At 46.9% G+C, this 25,361-nt stretch overlaps 1 protein-coding gene across 1 annotated transcript; it reads left to right on the forward strand.

The window, feature by feature from the left end:
* Positions 1-653: 653 nt before the first annotated feature.
* LOC147890638 (Cyclophilin-like peptidyl-prolyl cis-trans isomerase family protein) lies at positions 654-25,361 on the forward strand. The gene is made up of 8 exons (XM_087390699.1): positions 654-837; positions 20,521-20,634; positions 20,791-20,939; positions 24,163-24,235; positions 24,429-24,518; positions 24,667-24,706; positions 24,872-24,966; positions 25,093-25,361. Exons 1-8 carry the CDS (start codon positions 709-711, stop codon positions 25,111-25,113), a joined length of 711 nt encoding a protein of 236 aa, XP_087246825.1. The 5' UTR covers positions 654-708; the 3' UTR covers positions 25,114-25,361.

Raw genomic sequence — 25,361 nt, forward strand, 5'->3', positions numbered from 1 at the left:
GTGCTTGAAGGAAGGAGTGTCTAACTCCTTATTCTCAATGTCAATAAATTTTGGTTCTTTTTGTTTCTCCTTTGACTCATGGGTGGCCTCTATGCCCTTATATCCACCATCCCCCTCTTTGAGCCACTAATCATCCTCAAGTATGACCTCAGTCTATTTTTAGCCTTTTGAGTCTACATGATGTGCTCCTCAAGTGTGAAATTTTGGTTACAAGAGGGACATTGTTGGGTGGGTCACATGATATCCGGTATGGGAATGTGCCCGACCTAGAGAAGATAATGGCAGTTCTCACAATGGAGCCCCCCCACTGATATCAAGGGAGTGCGAGCCATTCCGGCTATCATCGAAAATTTATTAGGCACTTTGCAGATATAGCATGCCCTCTTATAGAGCTACTTCACCATGGTGTTCCCTTTCATTGGGGCCCTAGAAAACAACACACATTTGACACCCTCAAGAGGGCATTGGTATGTGCCCTGATACTTGTAAACCCAAATTGGAATAAGGTGTTTCATGTCCATACTCATGCAAGCAGCAAAGCTGTTGGGACAGTACTCACACAACTTGAAGATGCCCGTGGGCACGCCCAAGGCTCATGGACGGGCAAGATTGCCCGCCCACAGCCTGCCCACGGTTCAATGCATGTATTGCATCTTGGGCGGCCATAGTGTCTGAAGTAGTTCCTATAAAAAGGCAAAGGCTTGTTTCATGTATGCAGGAATTGTAATGGCGTCTCTCTTGCGATGCTTTCTTATGTGGGGAGCTTTCCTTGCTTGCATTCGCCCCTACATCGCTGCTTCTGAGCCCCAACTCGGCTCATTACGCGTTGTCTTTCAGGTTTGATGCCCAATTTTCTTGTCCTAGGAATTTGAAGTTTCGAATTACCCCTGAAATTTCTGTTTCCGAAGAGAGACTTCCATTGGCAGCATCACTTTCAATGTGTCAGACCAAAACTAACAGCTAAGAGCGGGTGATTTCGATCTCGAGCTCTCAACTCCTGTGGCTGTATTATGCCCTGTGTCTCTCCACAGATACCACATCAGGCATCAAATTCCTGAAAAACCGGTGCACCATTTGCAACAAATTCTGTTTTGCAGAATGCGAATTCCCTAGGCTCTGCAGCTAATTACAAACGATGATAGCTCTAGGAAAATGGCTCAATATATAGAACGTCATACGTAGCTGTGGAATGCTCCCAGCTGTAATCTTTGAAGCTCTCCCATGACTGAAGGCTTGGGGCGCATAGAGGACAATGCATAACAGGACTTGAACACCAATGCCTTTGAAGAACCTGAAATAACTGCGTTGTATTACTCCGTATGCATGGATTTATGTCTGGAGCATGCGTTGTTCAATCTGTTCTTGTTGTACACATCAAAACACTCATGAAATAGGAGCGAGAAACAACGTTTCCTGCTTGCAGCTCTTCGTGCATTCATGCCGTCAGCCTGTGAGGTCTTCGTAGTTATTGGTGTTATCTTCGTACGCCATTATCCTTTGGCTTTGATCATCAAAGGTTATGTGCCCATACATTCTGTTCGTCTTTGGGTTGGCGTGATCTTGCCCATCCACCTTGTCTTATGGTACTTGAGAGGTTGTATGGCTGACCTATATGCATGCCGAGGAGGGCCAGATTATTGCAGGACTTTCAGTTTGTTAGGTTAAACCCTAGAAAATGACGGCAAACCTGTAACGGCTGAATCCCATGCTTAAGAATCAGAAGTTGGATTAGATGCGAGACTTTACAATGAAGAATAGTACTCGTGCTATAAGAGTGTGAAGGTTTAGTGAAGAAGATGTGCAGAAGCTTGATGATTGAGAAGTTAGAACGCCTTACCTACCATAAAAGCAATCCACTCGTGTATCTAACCAGAAAGAGTCCAAGAAACAGCTCTCAAAAGAACCTGCTTTTTAAGGAAATATGCAAAATCTGGACATTTCTTACAATGCTCAGATTGTTAAAGATAGGCAATAAACCTACTCAAATATCTCTGATATGGCTAAATATGGAGTGATTACCTCCCAATTCTATAGGTTCTCTCGTCCTATTACTTCTCTGAAAGGACTATGATACAAGAAAAGTAATGAACAAACCCTGCTCTGCCCTTGTTGTAGTCGTTATATCTTCGGAATTTCGGATTTGGGTATGTTTAGGATCCTTGAATGCAGAATCAAACTGGGAAGCTTCATAGCCCATTTTCTTTTTAGTTCTTAGTTTTGTTCTATTTTTGGAGTTGGTAGGCAAACTCTAGTAAAGGAATACATTGAGTCCATAGTCTAGGCTGGTCATGGACACAGGCTCATGGCACACTTACGGTATCTTTTGGCTGGTCATGGACACAGGCTCATGGCACACTTACGGTATCTTTTGGCACTTTCACTCTGACAGTTTGGGGATGAAAAGTGGTGGAAAATTTTAACTTAATTTCAAGGTTTTCAATAAAGAAACCAGAAAACGACCTACAAACTTTGAGTCATTGTTAGAAGTAATGGATCTAGGTAAACCATGAAGTCGGACGGTCTCATGAATGAAACGTTTTAGCAATTTGAGGAGCTTCCTACAAGGGATTAAAGAGACTTGCTTACACAGTCTGCCTAGCCACAGTGAAGATCTGATCATGACCTCCACTCATTGGGATCATTGATACAAAATCCATGGTGATATGTTTCCAACTTTCGGATGGAATAGGAAGTAAAACAGGTGTCACTTTTTATCTTTTGACGTATTATGCATTGTCGAGCAAAAGTAGTGATTTCCTTTCTCATGCGAGGCTAGTGGAAACATTTCTTCACATTGCTGACGGTTCCTCTAACACCTCACCTTGAGCTGATTTCTGCTGGGCAACTGCTGCTGCAACACTTTTGAGCTCAGCAATTGTACGAAGCTGTTCAGTCCTTTTGAGGCATTTTTGTGCATTTGTGGAGCAGCTGCCTTCAGAAGAACATTTTAAACTGTCTTGATTCTGGTTTTCTTAGTATGTGAGCTTTTACTATTAGAGTTATGTGCATCTCATAGTGAGTGAGGGCTTCTATGTGGGTGTGCCCGCCCTATTCAGAATAGCCCAGTTTGTAGGGCAGGAGGTCCAGCCCATTGTGGGGCTTGACCCTGGTCAGGTCGACCGACCAGCAGGTCGGGTCAACCGACCCAGCCTTGGTTGGTTGACTGACCCTGGGGTCCGGCATGGCATCCCACTGCCAGGCCTTTACAAGGCCCAGCCCTGGCATCTTCTGGAGCTTGTTCTATTCCTCTGCTTACGATTTTCATTGCTGTATATACAGTTACCATTGCCTCTCTCTCTCTCTCTCTCTCTCTCTCTCTCTCTCTCTCTCTCTCTGTGCTGTATGCTTCTGCACTCTCAACTCTCACATCGTATCAGACTTCAGGATGGGCAGTGACCAAGAGAGGACAGACATGATGCGCCTTTCTTGAAAGCATTACGAAGTATTTACTACAAGCATTCTGACCTGGATCCTGCTGCGATCAAAGGCGCCTCTTACATTGGTTCATTAAAGGCTGTAGGAGGTGATTGGTCCACGCAGATGGCATTCCATTGGCCAGCAGATGTGGTCGGCAGTTTACCTTGTTGGCGCCAAAGTTCACGGGCTGTTTTGGCAAGGTTTTTTGGACCTGATCTAACGCAATTGGAGCTGCTCCTCTTTGCCTGCAGGGTCTACCTGCCTTCGAGGTGATTTGGTGGCTGTCTGGAGCAGCAAAGCCCACACAGGGTCCACAAGAGGATTGGCAGCAGATGTCGGCTGTCTGCTTGGCCTTCTGGCACAGGTTTGTGCCCATTCGGAGCTGTTGGCTAGTGAAAGAGGTGGCTGGGTGGTCTGCACATGGTGTGCACAATGAAAGGGGTAGCAGGATATTATTTTGGCCCATATCCCACCCACCGTTACTGCATTGCGCATGGATGAAACAATCGCCTGTGTCTCTTGACCAAGATCGTATAGATCCAGTTGGGGCTGCTCTCTTTGTAGGCTCTTCCGAGGTGTTGAGGACGGAATATTTCCAGGTCGATCAAGGTTCTATGGTTTCCCCGTGCCCGAGTAAGGAGAACAAGTTGAATGGAGCCAATTATGTACATTGGAGGCTCCAACTTAAGATTTGGTTCATCCATAGGAGTTGGTTCAGGGGTATGAAAAGAAACCTGAGCACCCTACAAACCCAAAGAAGTGGACCAAGGATTAGGAGGACAAGTTTCTTGAGGACCTTGCAGACTGGGAGGATCGAGACTCAAAGGCACACTCCATATCGGTTGGCACCATCACCCAGGAGGTTTCTCCGGTGGTGCAAACCCTCGATAGTGCATTTGAGGTCTGAACCAAACTAGAGAACCCATATGCGAGGGACTTAGGAATGAGAGTTGTCACTCTTCAAGGGCAGCTTTACAATTTGGAGTTTCCCAGCGACAGTAATGCAGCCCTTCTTGATGAGGCTAAGGTCCTCCATGACCAGATTTTGTCTATGGGAGTTGCTTTGATATCCCTTCGGTAGCAGCATTGATTCCCTCCAAGGTTCCATCGGCATATGATATGGTCTCCCGAGCAATACGGTGCCAGATCACGTCGAACCAGTTGGATTTTGACAACGTATGCTCCTTGTTGCTTGAGGAGGAGTCAGTTTTATTGTCCCAGGGCAAGTTGTAGTTCACTCTAGGTGGTGGCGAGGCCCTTACATCCTAGCACAAGGCCAAGAAGAATAGGAGCATGTGCTACAAGTGTGACAAAGAGGACATTTGGCAAGGGACTACAAGTCCAAGGGTAAGTCTTTGGAGGAAGACTTGTCATGGGACTCTGACCAGTCAAGTGGATCCAATGCAGTAACGGTTGCCAAGGATTGCAAGGCGGTACCAGCTTTCTGACAGTAAGAAGCCTTCCCCCCCCCACGGGTCACAGCCAGAGGGGGCATGTGGGCAGGAGAGAGGGCTGCTTCTGGCCCTAATCAGTCGAAAGTCTGGTAGGCAAGGTAACAGTGTGGAGCTATGGACCAGATGTGTTCGAGGTTCATTGCTTGGGGTTGCAGTGACTATGGACTGAGGAGTTTGAGCTCATTGTGCGGGGTTCCTGTATGTGGTGAGTTTGCCATCATGATACAGGACGTGGTGTGTTCCACAGTCATATCACTCCATTGGAGACCCAGTGCAAATGGCTTGGGAAATCATAGTTGGGGGCAACTCTTTCATGGTTCAAGGTGGCACTTCTTCGAGGATCCAGGCCATAGGGAGCTATCTCCTCGGACACTTGTATATGCTGTGTTGGAGGATCCATGGTGGCATCTTCATCGGCTTGCTTCTTCAGATCATCTGCTCACTTTGAGCTGCAGAGAGGGTGTTAGAGTTATCCGCATCTCATAGGGATTGAGGGCTTCTATGTGGGTGTGCCCAACCTATTCAGGATAGGTTTGACTGAGTGTTTATGCCTATTTATGGGCTGCTTGGCAGGGCACTATGGCCCAGTTTGTAGGACAGGCCATTCGGAGCTATCTCCTCGGACACTTGTATATGCTGTGTTGGAGTATCCATGGTGGCATCTTCATCGGCTTGCTTCTTCAGATCATCTGCTCACTATGAGCTGCAGAGAGGGTGTTAGAGTTATCCGCATCTCATAGGGATTGAGGGCTTCTATATGTGGGTGTGCCCGCCCTGTTCAGGATAGGTTTGACTGAGTGTTTGTGCCTATTTATGGGCTGTTTGGCAGGGCACTATGGCCCAGTTTGTAGGACAAGAGGGCCAGCCCATTGTTGGGCTTGACCTTGGTCAGGTCATAGGTCAACTGACCCAGCCTCGATCAGTTGACTAACCCCGGGGTCAGCCATATGGCAACCCTGGGGTCGACCACTGCCAGGCCTTTATAAGGCCCAGCCCTCCATTGTTGGGATCTTCTGGAGCATGGATGAGGGGAAATCGCAATCCTTTCATGTTTCAAGAGTTGGTGGGACTCTTATTGCAAAAGGAGCAGACTAGAAAAAATATTTCATCACATCTCGTAGTGGAGAGCCAGCATTTTCAGCCAGGAAGAAATATCTGCCCAAACATGACATAGGTCATACTTCTTGCAGTGCTTCTGGACATGCAGGTGGGAAGGACAAAAGCGATTCCGTGAAGCCTTTTAAGAAAGGTAAATGCCATTACTGTAAGAAGCTGGGTCATCACGTAAGTGAGTGCCTCAAGAGGCTTGCAAAGGAGGAGGAAACTGTTATGGCTGTTTCAGGTTCAGCCCATGATCTAGGAAGAGACGATACTTCAGCCAACTTCGTTGAGCATGATTAGGCATTTTTCACTTGCAGCTATGATACTTTTGGGCCTCACGCACTTTTTGCATGAATGAGACGACTAAAACATGGTATTTCGATAGCGGTGCATCCTGCCATATCACTTCACGCAAAGCATTGTTTGACATGCTCCAACAACTCTTCTTATCTGGTCAAAGGGATTGGAGAGACTTTGCTTATGGGCGTGGATGGCTCAGATCTCCATCTCCACGATGTTTTGTTTGTCCTTGGGATAAAGAAGAATTTGCTTTCAATGTCCTCTTTCACGAGAAGAGGCTTTCAAGTCATCTTTGAGGATGATAGATGTACGGTACATGATTGAGTGACAGACACACTTTGTTACGGGTTGTTTCAGCTTGATGCCTACATTCAGCTCATGTTGCTTCTACATCTATTGTTGCTTCTACATCTACCTTTGCTATGCAGGATGCAGAGTTATGGCATGCTAGGTTTGAGATGTGAATTATGGCAGCCTTTTATTATTGTAGAAATTCGAAATGGTTGATGACTTACCTTGTTTGGAGACCCCTCCAATGCAAATATATGAGTGCTGTATTTTGGGTAAAATGCATAGAAAATTGCAGCCTCCCCTACCTCGGCAGAGCTGACTGAGTCAGCAGGCCAGAGCCTAGCACCCCCCCAGACAGGAGCAGCAGGAGTCTTAGACCCCGTGGGTGACCCCCTTAGAGGGGGACTGGACTCAGGTTAAAAAGAAAAAGAAACCAAGCAAACAGGCCCGCAAGCGTCGCAGGCAAAGGGCTAGACGTATAGAGAGAGACAAGGTTTTTCGAGAGGCACCTGAGGAGGAGCAGCAGCAAAAGCCCTTACGTGGAGATCCACCTCCCCCAGCGGAAGGTGCCACCCAGCCAAAGGATCCTCTCGTGATGGAGGTTCAGCAGCGTGCTTCTTACGCTGCGATGGCGGAAGCTAGCTCGGCAGCGGCGGTTGAGGAGGAGTGTGTCTAGAGCCCCGGCGGGCCTGATCAGCATGAGGGGCCTGTGGTTGCCCCTACTCCCCCCCGCTCCCCTCCCCCTCCAGATCGTGCTCCCTCTCCACCCCCCCTCCCTCCCGGATTCCCCTCGCCTCCCCCCCCCCCCCTCTGCTATGGTCACCCTCACCACATGTCCCCCTTCCTTCGCCTCCCTTCCTCCCCCTTCCCCCTCCGTCCCCCTCTCCATCTCCTCAGCAGGTTCTTCAGCCTCCCACCCTCCCCGCCTCGACACCCCTGCCAGCTGGCAAGGGTAAGACGATGTCCCCTTTCGCTTCCTCACCGCAGCATCCGGTCCGAGGGAGCTAGAGGGAAGGGGCTCGTCCTCTCGGTCAGCAACTCCCCATCTCCAGCCTGGACGTCCCTTTACCACTACGGGACTTTTGGAGGCTGGGACCCTTGAACTATCTGGAGATTCCGGACTCTTACCCTTTACCCCTGGAGGTAACGCTTGTGGTCTTGCAGCCCCGGAAAGGGGGTTCGATCAGCTTAGTGGGCTCCTAGACACACCCAGTTTGGAGATCATTTTTAAGCCATTCGCACAATGATTTGAATGCATGCATGGCAACCTCCTTGGTTGGAGAATTCTTCCATTGTCTACATCTCATCTTGAACTCCTCTTGGTCATGAGGTGGGATGCATCTTGTAGCGTGCTTATGAAGATTGTCCTCCCAATGCCACAAACAAGTGCGCTCCTTTCCCAGCATCACATTCTCTAGGCCCCCATTAAAGACAATCCTAACAGCCCTCCAATTTGCCTAAGCTTCATCCCCCATGAAACCATGAAACTTTGCTTTATGAAAACCCTCTTTCTCGATGACTTGGTTCAACAATTCCCAAAATATCACCTGACTCTCTGTGTCCCTGTGGCACGCCCATGGTGTGGAGGTGAATTTACACGAGAGAAGCCGATGTGTGGTTTGGCAGTAGGAGTTATCAAATTGCTGCTTGGGGCAAAGGTTGATCAGGCATGGCCACTCCAGAAGTGTGCCGAGCTGTTCGGGGTGGAAGTCTCCTTCATGATGAATTGGGCACAAAAGATTGGCATTAAGCCAGTGTCCATCTTAGTAGGTCGACGTATAGACACGGACTACTCGCCCTCCAAACCCCCCGACAAAGTCACATAAGGCAGTCTTTCTGGAACAGGTACCCACTCACAGGAGAGCCTTGTTTTCTGCATCCCCGTCCTCATGAGCTGGACCATAGTGAGTTGGAACGTGCACGGCTCCATGACCGTGCTCGTAGTCAACCGCAGTACTTGATCCTTCGACAGGAGCTACAGAGGACAGTGGTAGGGCGGATAGTGGACTTCCTTTTGATTCAGGAGCACTTGTTCTCAGCATCAGACATCAGACGGCGATACCACCTCCTCCCAAGGAGAGGTCCAAAGGTTTGGTTCCCTGCAGTAGAATGGAGTGGAGGGGTCTGCATCTTGGTCCCACAGACTGTGGCTCCAGAGGTCTATGATCAGGGCGAGCTAATCCCATGATGTGCAGTTTGGATGGGCGAGTCCATGATTGGGATCTTGAACGTGTATGCCCCAGCATGCAGATAGCACCGTCCGGCCTTTTGGAGGAGGCTTTTAGAGTGTCTTCCGGATGTAGACTCCTGGATTGTTGGAGGGGACTTCAACAACCTGGAGTTTGGGGAGGACAAGCAGGGCAGTGCCTCCGTCTCTGAGATGCCAGGAGCAGAGCGGAGCACTTGGGAGCAGTTTCATTTTCATGATCAGTGGCAGAGAACCGTGGCGAGAGCCAGATTTCAGCAGGATACCTAGTAGCCTCCTCTTCTCTTTTGGACAGAGGAGACATGATGGGCTGTTTGAGAGGCTAGACCGCTTCTACATTGGGGACGGGGCACTGCATAGAGGCGGCTCTACAGGGATTCTGGTAGGTACCACGATGTCAGACCACTCTCCAGTAGTACTTCACTTCGAGCAGCCCCGTCGAGGTCTTCCCCAAAAGGGGGTCCGCATTCTAGAGGACCTCCTAAAGGATGAGGAGATTCAGCAAGTCATGGCAGGGATTTGGCAGTAGTCAGAGACGGCACCGTGCGAGGGTTGGGCTTCGTGGGTGGCTGATGCGATCCATAGTAGCAATGAGGAGTTGCAGGCTCATGCCCTTAGGCGGAGGACTCTTCAGGAGCGTGAGTGGGCATTGAGGAGAGACCTCGCCTTCATAGAGCGGCTCAGGGAGCAGGGCCCATGATCTCAGTGGCTTAGTGACAGGTTTGAGAGTGCTTGCCTTGAGCTTCAGGACACGGAGATCCAGCGGGCTGAGTTCTCCTATCACTCTTCTCGGGCCTGGTGGGTATAGCAGGGGGACAGGACAACGAAGCAATTTTTTCAGACCATTGGGCCTCGATCGGTAGGCACGTAGCTGCAACATCTTCGAGATCCTCAGGGCATCATGCACACCGACCCGCAGGAGATTTTAGACCTGACCATAGGTTTTTACAGGCAGCTCTTTCAGACAAAGAGAATGATTTCAGCTCGTCTTGTGGCGTGGGAGGTAGTTTGAGATCACGTTCTGACAGTAGTTTTGCAGGATCTGTGCAGCAGTTTGGAGGAGCCCTTCACGGATGAGGAGCTCTGGGAAGCCCTCAAGGCTCTCCCGACCCAGGTGATGGGAGGCCAGATGACTTCTCCAACAGCCACCCTAGTAGCCATTTGGTAGGATATCTTCACCTTGTGCGCCATTTGGGAGCGTGGTAGCGGGTATTTCTCAAGGGGCAAGTGTTGGCCCTGCCCCTACCAGGCGTCCAAGGAGAGAGTAGAGGAGCGGCCATATTAACTGATGACGGCGCCGCGTTAATGGTTGCTGCTCTGGTAGTGATTGGCTACACAGAGGGGTAAGGGGGTTTTTGAGTGATGGTTGGACACACAGTATACACACACATGCACGCCACGTGACCACGAGTGGTGAGGATCTTTGGTAGGCGAGTGAGAAACCGGCTGAGGAGATTCCAATGGCGAGATTGAGGACCCATGACGTCCGCGAGTGCTAGACTTGTAGAACTGGGATGTCCCCATCAAGCCACAAGCTGAGTTGCTGGCACATCATCCATCTAGTCCACAACCAGCTTGGCGTCCCATACCACTAACGCTCATGGGCCTCGGATTGAAGATGAACCTGGGGCTACGCTAGATAGCAGGTGCACTTCCGCACTCAATCCAAGATCAGACCCACGAGAGAGAATTGGATCGCTCCCACTGGGGCTACTGACAACTGAGGCCCTGGGCCCCTTATATAGGCTCAAGCCCAAGGCACCGCCAAAAAGCAAAAACCCTAATTTGCCAGTGCCCTTGCAACTCAACTCGAGAATCGACTGCATCTAGTCCAAGCCTCTTCAGGCTTCCTAAGATAGTCTTGTGTGATTGGCACACGTCAAATCCATGCACATGACGGTCTCAATACCTAGAGGAGCTATATTTCTCCCACTCAAGTATAAGGAAGATCAATTGTTTAAATGGAAGAACTATAACAGTTAGATAATGAGCGAATACATTACGAAATTTGGGCGTTTGAGCCTCAAGTTTAAAACAAAGACAGAAGAGGAGAAATTATGCAAATATCTATCAAGCCTACCAACTATTCGCCATGAATTGGAACTTCTAACCCAAACCTTGAAGGAGGCAATTAGATTAGCATAGGCATTAGAAAAGAAAGTAAATCCTAGGAGGAGAGATGCAACAAGTGAGGCATCAATGTCGGAGAATAGACCATTTGATAGATCAGGTAATTCTAGGCAAGCGGCAGTTTAAATGATCAGGGATAGATTGTTAAAGGAGAGAGAGTCTTTAAGGTCTACTTATCATAGGTTCTATGAATGTCTGGAGCTTAAGAAGAAGATGAGCAAGACCAATGTATATAGAGCCTCTCACCCTAGCAAGAGAGTGAAAATGACATACGTAGTCCAAAGACTTGCAAACAACAAACAAGCATAACAAGGAACAAGAAGGAGGTACAAGGGATAAGTGGATTAACCAAAATAAAATTTACATGGCCACCAAGGGATTTCTAACCGTTCATACTTTACATTTCATTAGATTCATAAGAACATAAGACATGCTCTTGCTAATGAAATGATTAAGTGAAGATTAGATGAGTCTTTCTAGTGATGCAATAGGGGACCCAAGATGTAGTATAGGAGCTTGATGTGTATGTAGGGTTCTTTCTCAGGAAAGGATAGGTTCCTAGGAAACTAGTGATTCATGCACTAGGTGGGAATCCACTTGGAACATGGAGTCCTACCTATGGGTATATTAGCAAGATCTTGCAACCTTGAGAGTTTTGGGTATGATCGACCCAAGGTTAAGGGTTCCAAGCTGGGTCCTTGGAGGTCTTACCAATGCATGTGAAAATTAGAAAAGAGATTGATTGTATTAATCCAAACATGAGTAAGTTTCTGCAAGAACATAAGCGGTGCATCATATTAGGCATCAAAAGATAAGTACTCTATGCTTATGATTGCTTGGAGACATTTGTACTAATGTTTGACTTACTTGGCAGGTATAACATTGAGAAAAGAATTAAACTAAGAAAGCTTAGTACTAGAATTTGAAGACGGGGTAGAATTATTTGTTCCAAAACGTACACTATTCCATGAGGTCAAGACTAACAGGAATAGACAGAAAGTAACTATTCCATGAGGTCAAGAGTACTAAGAATAGAAAGAGATCGCAATATTTGGTAAAGTTTGATCTCATGTCTCTTGGGATCACATCCCTTGACATACCCCCGTTCTACCCTTAGCCTATGACTCTTTTATGCCTACCATTAACTAATGCAATACCTATGCAAATACTATCCTTTCCTACTTTTTTTTTCAAAGAAAGGAACCTTCTATTGATGCTTGAAAAACTTCATACAAAACAGCTGCTCCGAAGGTGCTGAGTATGGAAAAAACCAGAAAAAGGCAGAAATAAAAACCGGCCTGTTCCAAAGAAACCCAGCTCACTGCCTAGGGGATCTCTGGTACTGGGGCTAGCAGCCAGGTGGGGGGACTATACAGCCAGCGAATCCCACGCGGAGTGAAAATGTAAAAAACTCCTGTAGGCCAAGCCTTGCAGAATCGAGCACGCCTTGCGATAGTCGCCCTAGAGCTTGGGATCCCACGCTCCCAGGTGGAGCGGAGGGTGTAGATGATATCCTACTAGATGGTGGCCAAGGTAGCCGAGGGTGGAACCGGATGCTCACCCATCACCAGACTACAGCGAGCAACCCAAATGTTCCACGTAGTGATACTGGCTACTACCTCCCAAAAGCTGTCCTCCGGAGGAGGAGGAGCTAGGCTATCAGGGGGGACCTCTATCCTCTGACAGCTCTGACCCTGTGTCCGGTAAGCTGGGGAGATCTCATCAATAGGGAATGCATGACCTCCCTCAGTCAACTAGGCCACCATCCCCCAAGTGTAGTCCCTCGGAAGACTTTGCATACAGATCATAATCCTGAGGGCTCCCATCCAAATCCTCACTGCGCTATGACAGCTCCAGAGGCAGTGCAGGATCGTCTCCAGAAAACCACCATAGCAACAGTGACACTGCCCCTACACCTGCATCTGCTCCAACCACAGGCCGATGTGCAAGCCTCCGTGGGCGGCCAGCCAAAAGAAGTAGGATATCACTTTCGGCTGCAAACTGGGCCATAACCATGTCCAAAACTTGGAATGGACATCCCGGGGCACTCTCTTGGCCACTCAGTGCCTCTCCCTCGAGGGGGTCCATGTCGAAAAATCCATCTGAAGCCTCCTGTCAAATCCGTGTGGTGTAGGAAAAGAAGGGCACCTCGTCCACCTGCTCGGCAAGGCCGCCCCTGGAGGGCCAGAACCACTCTCCCGGATCCCACTGGACTTCCCTCAAGGGCCTACCCTCCCAAAGCCAGAGGCGCCATCTAGGGGCACCATGCTCTGAGATACTGGGAGGGTCAATGTGCCACTCCTTCCCCAAGCGTCCCATTGCTCAGTGAATCCCATCCAAACTCCCATCCATTTCTGGGTCTCTCTTAGTGAGTGCCTGGAGTAGGCCTCCAGGTCCTACACGGAAAAAATAGGTCTGCGTGCTGCCTTGCTGCATCATCATTTTCAAGGGGACACCAATCCGAGAAAACTGGCCCTGCCATCTATTGTCCATCCACACGCGAAGCCCCTCCCACCAGGACTTAGGGATAGCTAAGTCAATCTCTGCCCTGTCCCTTGCAGATGCGCTACGGCGCCAAGCCTCGCCTTTGCCTCCATGGATAATCTACTCCATCTGCCTCCATGTGTAATCTCCCAAAGGACCCAGCTAGTCCACTGTCCCACTGTGCCCAACCAATGTGAGTCCACTGCATCCTCTATGTTAGGAAAGAAGGGAGGGATTTTTTTGTTATTATTCTTTATGTCGATGACATGCTGCTCATTGGTACAAATCTTGGAAAAATTGCAGAATTCAAGGCTGAACTGCATCGGAGTTTTAAAATGTCAAATTTGGGCTGCTTCATTATTATTTGGGCATCCAATTTGTACAAGATGACAAAGGCATCGGGTTATTGCTGTCCAAATAAGTTGGAAAAGACTTGGAACGGTTCAGATTTCAAAATTGCAAGCCCATTTCCACTCCAATGGAGCCAGGGCTTAAGGTGTCCATTCATGATGCTAGTGAACCATTTGATGCCACTGTTTACAGCTAGGCTGTAGGATGCCTTATTTACTTCTTTAATACATGGCCGGACATGCAGTATGCAGTGTCCTAGCTGAGAAGGTTTATGCACAGCCCTAAGACTTCTCATCGGCAGGCCGTGAAACATGTGTTTAGATATTTGCAAGGCTTGGTTTTCTCTTTGCCTGGGGGGTTACTTCCATTTACATGCTTACATCGATTTGAATTGGGTTGATACACGGCAATCAACCAGTGGTAATTGTTTTTTTATCGGTCATTCTACATTTCTTGGTTGAGTCAGAAACAGTCTATGGTTGCTACCTCATCCTGTGAGGTTGAGTATAGGGCAGCCTTCACCAGGTAAATTTATCACAAATACATTAAAGTATCAACATATAATATACAAAGATTGATATGAGTTCTAGAGTAGAAATTATATTGTATTTACAAGTGTCATTACAAGAACTTGAAGTTAATAATTTGAATTGGTGCTACCATAGTGGAATGTGTTTGGCTGAGGCGCTTGTTGGCCGATCTCATGCATCATTGGAGGAGCCTACTCCAATTCTCATTGACAATTAGAGTGCCATTATCGTGGCATGGAATCTTGTGTTTCTTGCTTGTACGAAACACAAAGAGTGGCTACATGCACGGGATATCAGTTTGGTATTCTGTCCTACACAACAGAATGTAGCGGATCTATTGACATTCACTAAAGCATTACCTCATCCAAAGTTTGAGGCTTTTCACAAAGCTTTGATCTTATATCCGTTTGGTGATTGATGTTTACATTGTACATTGTGACATTGTCACTAAGGGGAGGTGTTAGAAATATTCATATTTCTTAGGGCAGCAGCCAATGTAATAAGGGTTAGGTACATGTATTAAGGTTTTCCCTTAACCTCAGTTAGAGGTTGAGTTTGTGAGGGAGTTAGTTACCACACATGTTTTGACAGAATACCTATATACCGCACAACAGAAGATTGATAGAATACCAAGGAGCTCACACAGTGTGTGTGGGGAGTGGAATCACAAACTTCTTAAACTTATGTGCATCAAATAGACGTGCAGACTCATCAATAGACAATGATCTAGCCAGATATAGAAACCACCAAAATAATATATTTCCGCCCAAGGCTATGGACACAATACACAAGAGATAGATCCAAGGTCCCACCAGAGCATGGTCCTTTGATCTTACCACAAGGTACTTCTACTATCTGCCGGATATCTCCACACTTGAGCCCGCATGCTACACCTCGAGCGTATGCAGACTCTCTATCCAGATCTCAGCTTCTTGCTGCCTTGATAGACAGCCTAAGGTTTAGCCCTGTGAACTCAGTCTGCAGCACACCTCTAGGTCCAAGGGAGAGGCTTGCTGGCTGCTCCTGTCTGCTCAATTTTGCTGACTGCTGGATGCCAAAATGAGGCCCAGGGCCTCTCCTTTTATAGGCCCAAGGCCTTGTCAAAATAACCGACCAGTCAGGCTGCCTCTGGCCGACCCAAACAGGCCGACCAGGCCCTGACCTGGTCTGCTCCATAAATGCCCCTGAGGGGCTCTCATTCCTAGGTCCTTTGGCCCACACTTCCAGGCATGGCCTGGCCTAGTACCAAGCCTATAAATAGGCCTGGTTGGCTGGCTATTCCCAGCCCAACCAGCCCACTTAAACAGGCCACTTGTCTGCTGGTTTGTCCTGCCATCATTGCGCCTTTGCCAGGCCCTTCTCCAGCGCCGTACAGATCCGTACACCCTGCATATGTCATCGCCATGTCATTGCCTACTATTTTGGGTCCCTTGTGCTGGCTACTGCTTCGCCTTTTGCTGCTGCTGATCCATCCCAGCTCCAGGTACCTTCCATGTTGTTTTTCTGTGAGGTGCTGCCCAGATGGCAGCCCCCTCACCATGATGGATGCACTGCCCACATGACAGTGAGAATGCTGTCCATGTGGCAGGCACATCCTTCTTTGGTCCACCCCCCCGATGCACTCCTCATTTGGGGGCTTACAGATGGGGAAGTGACCTTTCCAACACCTCCTCCCACCGACACATCTCAGCCCAATGCCAACATGTCGATGACGACGATCCAGTAATTCCCTGGTCGTAGTCCTCTAGAACATTTCAATGTCGAAATCTTTTCCTGGCTTTTCATCTGGTGGCTCCTGCTCCACCAGGTTCGGTTGCTTCCACACAACATCTGGGTACATAGGTCCATCTTTGGTAGCACACTCCTTGCACCACCACCTTTAGTCACGTTCTCGTCGTTGAACTCGAGCAATCAAAACGCCACGATCTTCCAGTTGTCCCTCTCATAATGAGTGAACAACCTCGAGTCTTCCAGGCACCATGCTTTGAGGGTCTGTTTCAACCCGTCCTTCCTTTGGCAAGGTCCGCAACAAAAGAACCATCTCGAGAAATGAAATCCCAAGAATATTTCCAGATAACATGGAACTCTCACTGAGTTCTCAAGCAGGTACTCTTCTGGCTTCAGTACACCTCGTCTATCACCTTCGAGCAATTTTTGTCGGAGATTTGAAGAAGCACCCACACTTCCCCTTCTGCCTTCGAAGAAGGCCCATTCCTTCCAATCTTGCATTACGTGAGACATATGAAGAGTGGATTCTCTCCACATCATGCTATAAAGGCTTAAATTAAGAACATCAAGTACCTACCATATCGTCGTACTGCCTGTGTGCTTGCTCTAAAGGAAACCATGCACCTCATCGAGGCACATAACGATAACTTTTGCAATCTTGTATTGTCCCCTTTTGAATTACTAAGGAATCCACGTAAACAGCCACGCACCTGGAAGATTCTAAGCACTCCTTGCTGTCCTTTACCTTCACGAAGGATTCTGACTCCCTGCGTTAGCCCACATCTCAATGTCAAACATCTTCACTGTGGCTTCTAGGTCAGCATGTCGTACCTCAATAACACATGGAGGTGTCACCAAGAACAGTTTTCCAATTGCCACATTAGCTTTGGCTTTTGTGTCACCCTCTGAATCTGAGTCGGACTCCTTGTTTTTTTGATCCTCCGTCTTCTTTCTGCAATCCTTTGCAAAATGGCGTGGTGTGTCACAATAGAAGCACTTCTTCTTTTGCTTCCTCTTCTTGGAAGTGTCCTCGTCATTAGAGTCATCCTTCTTGGGCTTGCCACCGTTAAGACTTGCCCTTTCCTTTGCCGGCGTAATCCTTTGCTAGCAACGCCTTGTCATCTTTGTCGTTGTTGTAGAGCTTCTCCCTAGCTTCTTCCTGGAGCAGTAATGGACCCAACTCCTCAAAAGTTATGGGTTTGGTCCTCTATCCTATTGTCACAGTCGTAACGAAGCTTTTGAAACTCTGAGGTAGCCTCCTTAGTACCATTAAGGCCAAATGGCACGGGTCCACCTTCTGACCAACTGATGCTAGTTGATCGCTTTGTTGGAATGGTCACCTCCCCATCTGTAAGCCCCCATATGAGGATCGCGTGTGGGAGGGAGACCTAGGGCAGAAGATGCCCAGAGAAGAGAGAGGGAGGGGGCTGCCACATGGGCATGTGGGCAGTGCATCCATCATGGAGAGGGGGCTGCCATCTGGGCAGCACCTCACAGAAAAACAACATGGAAGGTACCTGGATCTGGGATGGATCTGGAGCAGCAAAAGGCGAAGCAGTAGCCAGCACAAGGGACCCAGAATAGTAGGTGATGACATGGCGATGACATATGCAGGGTGTACGGATCTGTACAGCGCTGGAGAAGGGCCTGGCAGAAGTGCAATCGTGGCTCGACAAACCAGCAGACAAGTGGCCTATTTAAGTTGGCTGGTTGGGCTGGGAATAGCCAGCCAACCAGGCCTATTTATAGGCTTGGTACTAGGCCAGGCCATGCCTACAAGTGTGGGCCAAAGGCCCTAGGAATGAGAGCCCCTCGGGGGCATTTATGGAGCAGACCAGGTCACAGGGCCTAGTCGGCCTGTTTGGGTTGGCCAAAGGCAGCCTGACTGGTCGGCTATTTTGACAAGGCCTTGAGGCCTATAAAAGGAGAGGCCCTAGGCCTCATTTGGCATCCAGCAGTCAGCAAGATTGAGCAGACAGGAGCAGCCAGCAAGCCTCTCCCTTGGGCTCACAGGGCTGAACCTTAGGCTGTCTATCAGGGCAACAAGAAGCTGAGATCTGCACAGAGAGGTGGAGCACCTAGAGATATCCGGCAGATAGTAGAAGTACCTTGTGGTAAGATCAAAGGACCACGCTCTCGTGGGACTTTGGATCTCTCTCTTTTGTATTGTGCCATAGCTTATGCGGAAATATCTTCTTTTGGTGGTTTCTATATCTGAGTCAGAATGCTGTCCATATGGCAGGCACATCCTTCTTTGGTCCACCCCCCCGACGCACTCCTCATTTGGGGGCTTATAGATGGGGAGGTGACCTTTCCAACAAAAGTATGGATGCCTATCTGACTAAGGTCAAGGACTTCAAAGAGCAGTTGGCCAACATTGATGAGGTTGTGCGAGACAGTCAGATTGTGTCCTCAACATTGAGTGGACTTCTTGACTCATATTAAAGGTTTGCAACCATGTTGAGGTCGGTGTGGCCTTGGGCAATCCCAACCATTGTAGCTTTGATCAGCTCGTCACTTTATTGTTGTAGGAAGATCAAAGCCTTGCTAATCGGAATGCCTCTATTTCAGGTGACTAGGCTAAGGGTAATGCAAAAATAACAAAGCCTTGTGGGAAACCCTAGCATAATTGTGGTAGTACTCCAGATGCCAACAATAATGCAGAAAAGGAAAATAAGAGATGCAATTATTGCAGGAAAGCAGGTCATAGTATCTCTAAATGTCGAAAGCGCATAGAATCAGAGAAGAAGCAGAAGCAGTCTAGCCTTGTAGTTACTAATGCTTTATCCGAGAAGGATGAATTATCCAATGTTGTTCACCATGATTGGGCTTTTGTGGTTACATGCTAGTACAATCCGTCTATTCATGATTCATGCTTGGCAGTTTCTAATGCATTTAGTACTTGGTATATTGACAGTGGTGCTTCTGAACACATTACTTCTTGCAAGAAGTTGTTTCTTTGCATTGTGACTTGTGCCATTAATGCATCTTATGCCGCAAACAACATTGATTAAGTTGAGCTTATTGAAGCATCAAGTGATCATGCCTTTCTACATGATTGTATGATCTGTACAGTTTTGCCGACCTTGACCTGTTCTGTTGTAGATCCCAGCCTTTTCCCTATTTCCGGGCCTATAAATGGGCCCTAGAAGTGCTATACTGAGATGTTTGTCAGAACTCACTGACCCACCTGTGAGCCCCCAAATGAGGAGGACAAGGATCAGTAGATTGTGGGGGGGTGGGTCTAAACCAAAGCCTGCATCAGTTTGGGCGATTGGCTGCAGGGAGAAATCACCTTGCTTTACTGTGATGGTTCAGGACAGGTCCACAAGGCAGATGGCTTCACAAACAGCCTCAAACATGGGCTGCCAGGACCTATACAAGCCCTGGCAGTAGGCACCTGTACCCGCGACCTAACCCTGGGTTAAACCAGGACAGAAGCATTCGGTTTTGGGGCAGTCTGTAGGTCCAGTTGGTGCAGCAGCAGGTCAAGTCGGGTGGTAGGGCATATAACCCCCCTCTATCCTCCACACTTCATCAGATTCACTGAAGCCCTTTAGAAAGACAGCATGGATTGGGAGAGAGTTGTGGACTGTTCTGCATGAGAGATCTCAGCATTGTAGGATGAATAAAATCTGAGTTCTATCTCTCTTCTGTACTCCTATTTGCTCTATCTCTTGCTAGATGCCCACGGACATCAAGGATGCTTTAAGAAAAATTACAATGGCTGTAGATCCAGACGTGTTCGAAGCATGTGAGGATAAAGATGCCCGAACCATTGCAGGGACGATGTCAGACTCTGTTATTCCACATGTTCAGACGGCTGATATGTCAGAGCGGCTCTGAAGATCCTATCTCTGTAGCACTAGTTGTTCAACATGAACATGGAGGAAGGGGATCAGGGCTAGCATTGGATGGTCAGAAGGTGGACTCAAGGCAATTGACGTTGCTAGTACTTGGGATGCTTTCGAGAAAAAGCTTTGTAACTGCTGTGACGACAGGAGAGTGGACTAGGCCTTAGACATTCAAGGAGTTAGGCCCCTTCTTGCTGTAGGAGGAGGCTAGAAAGAAGCTCTACGACAACAACAATGACAAGGCATTTTTGGCAAAGGACAAAGTCAATCCTGGCAAAGGGAAGAACTTGCTATTTGTGAGTCAAATGTCCAAGAACAGAATAAAGGTAGAGTTGAATGACAAGGAGGTCGTGGTATGATCCAAGGCAATTGAAGAGGTCATGGCTCAAGGAGTTGAAGAGAATGGGCTGTACAGGATCAATGCATTTTTGGTTCATGGGGCAAATCTGAAGCCATAACATTCTATGAGAGCATCTTTACAGCTGGTCAGAATGTACTATCTAATCAATAAATTATGTAACATACTCTTTAGGTGCCTTTGTAAAGTTACAATGGATGGAAGTAAGAGAGCACGTGCTTCTAAATTTGTGATCTTATGTATCGTTTTTATGTTCATAAATTTAAAATTCTCAAGGTTTGCAGTTTGCTGACTTGAAAGAACATGTTGTATTCAGACAAAATTTGGAGACGTCGAGTTTGGATTTTTTGAAAATGTTGCCCCCAAAACTGTTGAGCACATTAAAAAGCTTGTGCAGCTTGGTGCTTACAACTCAAACCATTTTTTCCGGGTGAGGTTCACAATAATTCCAAGTTTTCAACTTTTCTATCTTCTTGATTTCATGATTAAATAGAACATGACCTGAAACTTTTACTAGCTTGATCATTTAGCATGCTTCCCTAACTTGAGTGATAACTTGTCAAAATGATATTCGAGGCTTGTGCAGGTGGACAAAGGTTTTGTTGCACAGGTAGCAGATGTAGTGAATGGTAGAGAGGCTCCTCTCAATGACGAGCAACGGGAAGAAGGGGAAAAAACTATCGTTGGGGAATTTTCTGATGTAAAGCACACTAAGGGCATCCTCTCTATGGGAAGGTGAGCACTTGCTTATCTCCATGTCAAATTATTGCTGATATGATATCACATGGAAATTTGCTCGGGAAGAAGGGGAAAAAACTATCGTTGGGGAATTTTCTGATGTAAAGCACACTAAGGGCATCCTCTCTATGGGAAGGTGAGCACTTGCTTATCTCCATCGCAAATTATTGCTGATATGATATCACATGGAAACGACTGCTCCCATGAAGAAGTAGAGATCACGGGGACGCGGTGGTGATGGTGAAGTGTCCAAACTAGTTGTCACTGAATTCAGCCTAGGGTACCAGGCTAGGGGCCTTAGTTAATGCCCAAAAGGTACCTATGATTTCATGTGCAATAAGTGCAACTCCTAGTGCTATTAGAGTGGTTTTGATTTCTAAGGTCATTGGTTTGGTTCAGTGGGGTCATTCTTTAAAAATTGACCCCTTAGAGATCCTACAAACTAGGGTCTTTGGTTCCCAAGCATTAGGGTCATGGTGTGCCATCTGACTCCCCTAGGGGCATTAAAATCCCACGCCTCATTTTGTACATGTGTCTGTGTGTGGCCTCTCTGCTTGCCTTGTGGCACCTAGGTGTCACCCCTGGAAGCCCCTGGAAGGCCATGGAGCCCTTCCTTTCCCTTCCTTGCTGTTTTGAGTCTTCTCCCCTACCAGGGCAGCCTCATTCTGAAGATGGCAGGGATGCCCTGCCATTGGCCTGGGAGAGGCTTGGGGCATTGGTTGTGATACTCTCTCCCTGGGGTTGCAGTGGCTAGCCTTGGGCTTAGTAATGGCTTGGATATATGTGAATGCATTGCTTGGCATGTTGTCAAGTTGTTCTACTTGTGCTATGCATGACTATTGAAAGGAACCAAGAGAATAGCACTGAGAGTTCGGTTGGCATTGTACTGGGTTGCACCTGCAGGTGAGCTCTTGAAGGGAGTCCCTTTGTATTTGAGCTAACGAGTAATTAAATAAATACCGCAAGGGGCGCCAAGTGTTGGGGCCAACAGGTGTCACTCTTCATGCTTTTGAGTAGGGGCATTCTAGCCTCCCTTGTCTTAAATGGTCAATGATGCTATGCATTGAAGTTATATGCTTTGAGTTTTGTTTGTAGGCAATGGCAATGTTTCAAGTTGGCTGTATTTCAGATTTGTGAGATAATAGAGTTAGTTACACTGCCCTTTGTCGATCAAAGGCCTGAAATATAGATCCTCCTCCAAAGTGTGTTGGCTGAACCACATACTGTGGTTGGGCTTACTGCCCTTGCTGCACATTCTAAGCATTGCTACCATGCTCATTCCCATTTGGTCCCTGCCTATGTGGCACTGCAAGTGGCTGTACCTCTGGGGTCGGTGGCTTTGGTAGTGGCTGTCCCACATGCATCTGTGGACCATAAATGGGTTGTGCCTTTGCCCTTGGCATCAAAGCTGGATTATGCACAATCTTAGCAAAACTCTGAGTGGGCTGAATCAAAACTTGTAACACAGAAGCCATTTGTGTTTGCATTATTGCCATAGCATTTGGCTGTACACTTGGTTCAACACCCAATGCAACTGTACCCACAGGATTTTGCACTTGTGGAGCTGGCTGCCCCAATGCATCAACCTGAACATTCTGCCCTTCATGGGCTGCATCTTGCACTCTTATTCCGGGGTGTGCTCCCCTTATCTGCGGCTCTAGCTCAGACTCTGAGTCTGCATCATACTCAAGCCTTATATGCTCCATATCAAAAGCAATGGATGGCTGTATCAAAAATTAGCAGCTGCCCAGGGACTCCTTTGGATGATTTGATGAGGGTCCCGGAGTTACAGTGGTTTATTCAGCCTACCCCTGCTGTTTCCTATTAACTCAAGTGGCGTTTCAGAAACGTTTCAAAACTACCACGTTTCCTGCATGGAAACGTTTCGTGCAACATAGGTTCTAATGATGACAGTAATTAGGTAGTAGACGAGTATGAGAAACATGTGTATCTTATTGAGGGAGATTTTGAAAGTTGATTGCTTGAATTGAGAATTGATAATTGATAATTTACGTCATAGGAATATCGCTAGTTTTTGTAACCTTCCATTTACTCTCCAAGGCCCAAGTCTGAAGTTTGAACTTTTGTATCTCAAGCTGACCTTACAAGCACACTGTTTTGCATGTCTCGGAATCTTTTGTGCGATATTTCTATTTCTTGGGGCATATGAGGTATAGGTGCATATTTGGCACTTTTCTCATATCTTACCTTCCAATACCTTGACTTAAATTCAAATTCTTGGATTAATTCAGCCTATCTGGCCTTTTGGCCTCCCAACCAATTTGACATGAAGCTCAATCCCAGAGTCCACTGCTACTTATTTTTCAAGAGAGGGCTAATACCTTAGAGAATTCCAGTTTTTGAAACACTGTGCAACTTCAGAATCCAGATCGAAATGGTAGGAGCCAAGGTATTTTTAGTTCCTCACCGGGGACACCAGCAGGAGCTCTCCTTGCCACATGGGATTACTTAGCCACGTATCCAACAAAGTCTTGGAGAGGAGCCTATAGAAGTGGGGGCTAAGTCTCTTTCATCCAAAATAGAGCCCGTGCATCTTGAATGAACCCAAGAGCAGCTGAGGCAACAAATGTACTTGGAAGATCAGACCTTCAGCTTGGGACTTAGCCTTCGAGAGGCATAGTGAGGGAAGCCATATCATTGTTGTTTCAGCGTTCAGTTTAATACTCCTCTTGTGTGTGTGCGCTGTGGTTTTGTTTTCTTTTGGGAGGTGGAAGGACATTGGATGCAAGTCAATTTGCCGGATTGTTCTCTCTCCCTTCACCTTTTACTTTCTTTCAAGTTAGGCAAGTCCTTGCTTTACTTAGAAGCATTAAGTTCACATGCATACATAAGAATACGAGTCCTGCAGCCTGAGACCTAAATGCTGATAGGAGGAATGGGAATTCTATGTTTTGCATTGTTCTGGAAATGCATTCCCTGGAAGGCGAATGAGGGGTTCAAAGTGCTACAATTCTGGGTAATCACTTGGAACCTGGCTCCCCTGGTCCAATAAGGGGGAAACGGATTCCTTGGTGACTATGGGAGCCATGAAGCTCTTTGCTGGTGTGTGGCTTGCTCTGAAAAGTTGTGTTTGCAGTTCTGTGATTCATTTTTACAATTGTTTTTTGGGGGAAATAGGAGTCTTTTGTTATTTATTTGGTATTTTAAAGGTGAAAAAAATCATTTTGTCTAAGATTTGAATTGTAAAATGAGGATGCAGGTATAGTGACCCTGACAGTGCTGGTTCATCTTTTTCAATTCTTCTTGGGGATGCCCCCCATCTTGATGGACAGGTACTTAAGATGCTACATTGTTTTGCCATGTTTGTATCCCTGGGTTTTAGCTAATGGAGGATGGGATGCAATTAATAAGGTCTGGACATTATGGTGAATTACTGGCAATCGAATCAAAGATCTCTAACATCAATGAATTGTCAAATGATATAATGTGCACTGTGGTATGTTTCATTGACGAATTGTGCTGCAGTATGCGATTTTCGGGAAGGTGACAAAGGGATATGAGACGCTTGCACGTCTGGAGGAGTTGCCAACAAGGCGGGAGGGCATATTTGTGATGGTATACAAGTATTATAGTCATTAATAACGTTTCAGAGTGAATATACAGCCAAGAAAATTATTTCTAATGCTTTTGTGATGCGCTTTTACATGTTCCTGAGGATTGGCTGCATGGCTTTATAGTTATTGGTTGTTTGTTGATGGTGCAGCCCTTGGAGCGCATAAGCATTCTTTCTACCTACTACTATGGTGAGAATTTTGAGCTCCTTGTAGTATATTCAAGGTGTGATCTTTTTTATTCAGAAAAAGTGTTCGGTATATGAATGATGCATTGTATGTGAGGTGCTGAATCTTGCTCTTGCATTTTGTTTTCCTAATACACCTTCCCTGCATGGTGTTTTGAAATTTGGCCAGATGCTAAAAATAGGCAATCAGGATTGACTTGCGAGGAGGAAGTGTCTGTTCTAAAGAGGAGGCTTGTTCAGTCAGTTGACACAATTGAGAAGCAGGTTTGTTCTATAACAAAATGTAACGATTATATTCTTGATTTAAGAAGATTAATTCTTGTAGGTCCTTTTTGTTTGTCTTTGGGATTTCTAGGTTCTTCTAATTGATTTGCCTGATCTGAGTTTCAGAGAACTAGATGCCTTCCTTAAAAGGCGATCGGGCTGTGGAGACTTGTTGCCATCACACCTGTGCGCAGTGGAAGACATATTATAGACCACACATGACAAAAAGGGCACAATTTACAAATAAAGGGAAATCATCTGGACATATATCCTCAATACCAGAAACTAATGAGGTGGTTTCCTGTTATGATCAACGTTTGCATTGCTTTATCATTTTGAAAGTGGTATTTCATGAAATTTCCTCTCATGACTAAAGCATGGGTTTTTATATGATT

The sequence above is a fragment of the Dipteris shenzhenensis genome, chromosome 19 (genome assembly GCF_047967505.1).
Source record: "Dipteris shenzhenensis isolate YYH24624 ecotype China chromosome 19, Dip_SZ_1.0, whole genome shotgun sequence".
NCBI lineage: Eukaryota > Viridiplantae > Streptophyta > Polypodiopsida > Gleicheniales > Dipteridaceae > Dipteris > Dipteris shenzhenensis.